At 51.5% G+C, this 7018-nt stretch overlaps 1 protein-coding gene across 1 annotated transcript; it reads right to left on the bottom strand.

The window, feature by feature from the left end:
- Nucleotides 1-521: 521 nt before the first annotated feature.
- EAH_00021700 (hypothetical protein, conserved) lies at nt 522-7018 on the bottom strand (the record flags this gene model as incomplete). Its single annotated transcript, XM_013397039.1, has 8 exons — nt 522-2495; nt 2922-3104; nt 3569-3694; nt 4046-4130; nt 4591-4704; nt 5188-6086; nt 6406-6551; nt 6807-7018. Coding segments are annotated over 8 exons (3739 nt in total), but the record flags the coding sequence as incomplete, so codon positions are not given.

Below are 7018 nucleotides of genomic sequence, written 5' to 3'. Positions count from 1 at the left end.
AACGGATTCTAAAGACCCACAGCAGTAGCTAGTTGGCTAGCTAGCTAGCTAGCTGGCTAGCTAGCTGTCTAACCAGCTAGCTGGCTATCTAGCTAGCTAGCCAGCTAGCTATCTGGCGGGTTAGCTAGCTCGCCAGCTAGCTAAAGCGGAAGTCCGCTTGTTAAAAAAAACAACGGGTTCGGCAGCTGCTGACGCCTTTGGGGCTGGCTAGCTAGCGCTGTAGCTAGCTGTGCAGCTAGCTGCTCAGCTAGCCGTGTAGCTAGCTAGCTGCTCAGCTAGCTGAGTAGCTAGCTACACAGCTAGCCAGTCACTTAGCTGTCTAGCTACTCAACCCCCCTCTCCCCCCATATTCAATTCTGTATCAGCGGGGAGACAGCTAGCGGACTGGCTAGCTGGATAGCTAGCTAGCTAGCTGGCTAGGTAGCTAGCTAGGTGATTGGGTAGCTAGCTAGCTAGCCACCAGTGTCTCTACTATATACAGCTGAAGGCCCCAGCTGCTGAAAAAAGATGCAACGCGGAGACTACTCGCCGCGCTGCACTGCTGGGGACTCGATTTGCTGCTGTTGCTGCTGTTGCTGCTGCTGCTGTTGCTGTTGCTGCTGTTGCTGCTGTTGCTGCTGTTGTTGTTGTTCTTGCTGCTGTTGCTGTTGCTGTTGCTGATTCTGCTGCATCTCTTGCTGCTCCTGCTGCTGGTGCTGCTGGTGCTGTTGCTGCTCCTCTTGCTCCTGCTGCTGCTGCTGCAGTTGCTTGCGTTGTTGACGCTGCAGCCTCAGCAATTGGTGCTGCTGCTGTAGCTGGTGCTGCTGCTGCTGCCGCAGCAGCTGCTGCCGGTGCTTGTGCGCGAGCAGCTGTTTAAACATCATCTGCGGATTTGCTGCTGTTTTCTTCCTGCCCTCTCCCCCAGCAGCAGCAGCAGCAGCAGCAGCAGGGTGTGACGCAAGCTGCAGCAAAGGATGCCTGCGAGAGCGCGAAGTATATCGTTTGCTGCTGGCTATATAAGGGTAAGACGGCAGCCTCTCTGTGCTGCTGCTGCGGTTTCTGCTACCATTCTGCTGCTGCTGCAGCAGCCGCTCCCCAGATTGCAGCCTTCCTGCTGCTGCTGCTGCTGCTGTTGCTGCTGCTGCTGGGTCAGCAGCAGCAGCAGCTGCTGCTGCTGCAGAATCAGACAAAGAATTGCTGTCTTCCCCTCCGGATGAACAGTCGGAGTTGGATCCGCTGCTGCTGCTGCGCTTGCAGCGCGCATGTGCTGCTGCTGCTGCTGCTGCACGTGCTGCTGCTGCACGTGCTGCTGCTGCTGCTGCTGCTGGCGTTTCTGCTGCCTCATCCGCATCCTTTACAGAGGCAGCCCCAAGCAGCACCTCCCCCTCATCGTTTGCCGCTGCTTCATCTTTAGTTGCTGCTGCACTGTCTTGTTCTTTGCTGCTTCTTTCTTTCAAGCTGCCCCTTGGCAGGCCGTTGCTGCTGCTGCTGCTGCTGCTGCTGCTGCTGCTAAAAGACTCGCTAGTGAAAGCAGGCAGCTGCTGCGCCCTCCCCTCTATCCCAGGGCTGATTGCATGTGTTGATTCCTCTGCGTCATCAGCAGCAGCAGCAGCAGCAGCTCCTGCTGCTGCTGCTGCTGCTGGAGCTGTTGCTGCGTCTGGCGATGTCTCTTCGCCAGCCGGCACACGCAGCCTATGAGGCCCACTTACTGTAGCAGCAGCAGCAGCAGCAGCAGCAGCAGCAGCAGCAGAACTTCCATTGTTCAGCTGCACAGCTACATGTGGGCGACGGCCCGGGGTCCTGGCGAAAAGCCACGCCAGAGTTGCTGGCTGCTGCAGCTGCTGCTGCTGCTGCTGCAGCTGCTGCTGCTGCTGCTGCTGTTGCTGCTGCTGCTGCTGCTGCTGTTGCTGCTGCTGCCGTGGAGAGATTGCGGGGCTGGTGGAGCTTGGGGTCCCAGCAGCAGCAGCAGCAGCAGCAGCAGTATTTGCTTCCGGCTGGCTGTCGCTTGTAATTACAGAAGCACAATTTTCTTCATCTGTTGCTGCTGCTGGCGGCGTCGCTGCTGCTGCTGGAGATGCTGTTGCTGCTGGCGTAGGTGCTGCTGCTGCTGCTGCTGCTGGAGATGGTGTTGCTGTTGCTGGAGATGGTGCAGCTGGTGATGCTGCTGCCGGTCCGTCGTCTGCTGCTGCTGCTGTTGCTGCAGGCGACTCTGCAGCAGCAGCAGCAGCAGCAGCAGGTGAGCGGGGGCTGCTGTCTCTTCGCGTCAATGCACCCGTTCGTGGTGTTGCTGCAGCAGCAATCTGCTGCGGCAGCGCAGCAAGGGACCCACCTCCTTGTACGAGGCCTCCTGCTGCTGCCTCCTCTCCTTTCATCTTCGTTGATGCTGCTGCTGCTGCTGCTTTGCGCATCTGCATGCGCTGCCCCTGAGCAGGCGATGTTCCCTGCTGCTGCTGCTGCTGCTGCTGCTGCTGCTGCTGCTTCTTCAGCTCTCTTTCACGCTTTGCCGCTTCCCTCTCCTGAACAGAAACCCTAAACCCTAAACCCTAAACCCTAAACCCTAAACCCTAAAACCCCTCCCACGAAGCAGCCAAACCTACAGGCCGGCAATCAGCAGCAGCAGCAGTTGTTGCTCCTGCTACTACCCCTACTGCTGCTGCCTACATTGAGCATCATCACCATCATAAGCAGCAGCAGCATCAGCAGCAGCAGCAGCAGCACCATCATCAGCAGCAGCATCAGTAGCATGATCAGCAGCAGCATGAGCATCAGCAGCAGCAACAGCAGCACCATCAGCAGCAGCAGCAGCATCATAAACAGCAACAGCAGCATCAGTAGCATGATCAGCAGCAGCATCAGCAACAGCAGCACCATCAATAGCATCAGCAGCAGCAGCATCAGCAGCATCATCAACAGCAGCAGCAGCAGCAGCAGTGAAGGCGTACCTGCGTTTCTTTGATTTCTTTTGTTGTTTGTTCAAACTGCGTATAAAATTGAGCAAACCACTTTAAAGGCTCCGGCCAAATGCAATCAGACTTAGATAAACCTAAAAATAGACGAAGAGTTTCTTGCTGCTGCTCATTTGCTGCTATTGCTGCCTCCAGCTGCAGCACACGCTCCTCTGTACTCTGCACCCGAAATAGCAGCAGCAAATCAAACACAGCCACAAGCAGCAGCAAATCATATTCTAGCTCCTGCTGCAGTAGTTGCACCTCGAACAGCAACGAATCAAACAGTCAAAACTCCTGCTGCTGCAGCAGAAGCAGCAGCAGCAGCAGCAGCAACGACGGCAGCAGCTGCAGCAGCCAGAGCAACAGTAGCAGCCGCAACGACAGCAGCAACAACCACAGCAGCAGCAACAACAGCAGCAACAGCCACAGCAGCAGCAGCAACAGCAATAGCCACAGCAACAGCAGCACTAGCAGCCACACCAGCAACAGCAGCAGCAGCAGCAACAACACAAGCAGCACAAGCAACAGCAGCAGCCACAGCAGCAGCAACAGCAGCACCACCACCAACAACAGCAACAACAACAACAGCAGCAGCAGCAGCAGCAGCAGCAGCAGCAGCAGCGGTAAGGCATGAGCTTTACCTGTACCCAGTGCAGCATTGCTTCAGCAGCAGACGCAAACTGCTGTTTTTTTTCTTGAACAGTCTTACTCCAGAAGCACAGACGCGATTTAATGCCGCTCAAATTACTAAGCTCTAATACATCAGTCTGCAGCAAATGCAGCAGCAGCAGCAGCAGCAGCAGCAATAGCAGCAAATGCAGCAGCAAATACAAATGCAGATGCAGCAACAGCAGTAGCAGCAGTAGAAGCATCACCAACAGCACGTGCACCACCAACTGAACACAGGTGCAGCAGCAGCAGCAGAAGCAGCAGCAGCAGAAGCAGCAGCAGCAGAAGCAGCAGCAGCAGCACAACACCCGAAGCAACAGGAGCAGCAGCAGCTACAGCAGCAACAGCACTAGGTAAAGCAGCAGCAGCTAAATCAGCAGCAGCAAAGACGAACAAGACAATAAAAGAGACACAATAAAAGAGAGAGAGATAATAAAAGAGAGACACACTCCTTTTGCTGCATCAACTGCCTGCAGGGCTTTCATATCTTCTGCTGCTGCTTCATTTTGCTGCGAGACTGTCTCCACCAACACCCTAACAAACAAAATAAATAAATATAAATAAATATAAATATAAATATAAATAAATATAAATATAAATATAAATACATTTAAATAAATAAATAAACTGCATTACAGCAAACAACCGACAGAAAGGAGATAAAGAAAAACAAAAAATAAACAAACAATGATGAAGTGCAGGTGTTGCCTGCGGCTGCCTCTGTAAAGGATGCAGATGAGGCAGCAAAAACGTCAGCAGCAGCAGCAGCAGCACGTGCAGCAGCAGCAGCAGCACTTGCAGCAGCACTTGCAGCAGCAGCAGCAGCAGCACCACGTGCAGCAGCAGTAGCAAAAGTAAAATAATAATAAAATAGTAATAATAATAATAAAACAATAGTAATAAAACAATAGTAATATAATAATATAATAATAATAATAATAATAATAATAATATAATAATAATAATAATAATAATAATAATAATAATAGCTTACTTGAACAAGTTAGTAGATCTGTCTTTGCTGGTGCATGCATTGAGCTGATCGACGAAGTTCTTAAATTTAAAGCCGAGGGCTTCTCTCTTGCCTCTGTTGATTATATTTCCTAGTCTAAGAAGACAATGAAGGATATCTTTAAACCAATCGCTGTTTAAAACACCTTCTAGTGTATGCACACCTCTAAAATATACTTCTAGTTTAGATGTCTTCGCTCGCAGCTCCTCTTCAATTGCATTACGGCTAAAGCAGCACAAACACCAGCAACACAAACAGCAGCAGCACAAGCAGCAGCAGCAGCAACGAGCGGTGGTGAGAGGGAGAGAAGCAAAAGGATAGCAACATAAGCAGCACAAACAGAAACAGCAACAGCAGCAGTATAAGCAGCAGCACAAGCAGCAACAGTAGCACAAGCAGCAACAGCAGCACAAGCAGCAACAGCAGCACAAGCAGCAACAGCAGCAACAGCAGCAACAGCAGCACAAGCAACAACAGCACAAGCAGCAACAGCAGCAGCAGCAACAGCACAAGCACCAACAGCAGCAGCAGCAGCAGCAGCAGCAACAGCAGCAGCAGCAGCAGGATGTTTAGAAGTACTCTAGGAAGAACTTGAGTCTATCGCAGCAGAGGGGGACGTTGTTGAGGAGACAGAAGAAGAGTTGATCAGCAGCAGGCATAGACAGAATTTGTTCTTTTGTTTTGCTTTTATATTCTTCAATTGCTTCTGCTTCCGGCCAGTATAAAACTAAATTCTGTGCTAAGGTTGTATCAATGTTAAGCTGCTGCAGCTGCTGCAGCTGCTGCGCTAGACCCTCAAACTCTGCTGCTGCAGCAAGCTTATGCTTCTTCAAGCATATCTCTACATTCTGACTTGAACGAGCATCTAATATCCCCTTTGGCTTCGTTCTGCTGCTGCTGCTGCTGCTGCTGCTCTCTTCTTTTGACTTGTCGGCTGTCTCCGCATCTTTGTAAAACAATGAAAACACCCTCTTGTAATCCACGCTATACTCAAACGTACGCTGACGCAATATGCTGCTGCTGCTGCTGCTGCTGCTAATGCTGCTGCTAGGCTTCAGCATATCTGCTCCTGCTCCTGCTCCTGCTGCTGGTGCTGCTGGTGTTCCTTCGCCTTCTGCTGCTGCTGCTGTTGCTGCTGCTGTTGTTGCTGCTGTTGGTGGTGCTATAATGCGTGGAGGTAATTCCGATCCTGCTGCGGACTCCCCTGCTGCTGCTGCTGCTGTTGCTGCTGCTGTTGCTGCTGCTGCTGCTGCTGCTGGTTCTGGGGAGGTGCAGCAGCTGTCGTTGTCTAATAAAAGACTTCCTGTGGGGCTACCGCAGCTTCGAGCTCGGCATAGAGGGAGATCAAAGCTAAGCGACCGATTGATAGGAGACAGTGCTTCTTGCTGCTGCTGCTGCTGCTGCTGCTCCTGCTGCTCCTGCTGCGGGGGTGTGGTGTTGTAGCGGTCTAACAAACCATCGAAGAGAGTGCCGGTTAACTAAATAAACAAAATAAAAAAATAAACAAAATTAAAAAATAAACAAAAGACAAAAACAAACAAAAAATAAATACATCAAACTGGGGCTGATGCATGCAGATACAAACAGCTGGTAGCTAGCTAGCTATCTATTGCTAGCTAGCAGTTAGCTAGCTGCGAGCTAGCTGCTAGCTAGCTAGCTAACAAGCAGAGACAAACAAACAGAGACAAACAGAGGCAAACAGAGACAAATAAACAAATAAATAGACAAATAAATAAATAAATAAATAAACTAAATAAATAAATAAACAAATAAACAAATAAATAAATAAACTCTTACTTGCTCTGCTCTTAATAGAGCCCACTGCAAGCGTGTTGCTGCTGTTAAACCTTCAGGAGGAAGCGGAAGCTGCTCTTGCGGCAGCACATAGACAGGGCCCCCCATCTTAGCTTTGCTGCCTGGGGGGCCCCCCTTTCCTGGTGGCCCTGCAGCAGATGCAGCAGCAGCAGCAGCAGCAGCAGATGTAGCAGCAGCAATTCGAGTCGCAACTTTCTCATATTAACCCCAAAATAAATACAAACAGCAAAAAGACAAAATAAAAAAAATAAATAAATAAATTCGACCTTCATTAACAAACAGCAAACAAAAATAACAACATATCTATATCTGTCTATCTATCTGTCTGTCTGTCTAGCTAGCTAGCTAGCTAGCTAGCTAGCTAACATAGGCCCAAGCCTCACCTCCTTTCTTCCCACCAGGTGGTGGGGGCCCCCTTCCTGGGGGCCCCTTTCCTCCTGGAGGCGGCGGCGCCTTCCCCCGTCCAGGGGGGGGCCCCGGGGGGGCCCCCTTAGCCCCCGGTGGGGGCCCCGGGGGGGCCCCCTTGACACCCGGTGGGGGCCCCGGGGGTACCCCTTTAGCCCCAGGGGGGGGCCCCGGGGGTACCCCCTTAGCC

This window comes from Eimeria acervulina, genomic scaffold (assembly GCF_000499425.1).
Source record: "Eimeria acervulina Houghton genomic scaffold, Eah_scaff156, whole genome shotgun sequence".
NCBI classification, from domain to species: domain Eukaryota; phylum Apicomplexa; class Conoidasida; order Eucoccidiorida; family Eimeriidae; genus Eimeria; species Eimeria acervulina.
The sequence above is the reverse complement of the archived record's forward strand: the minus strand, read 5'-3'. Positions and strand labels throughout refer to the sequence as shown.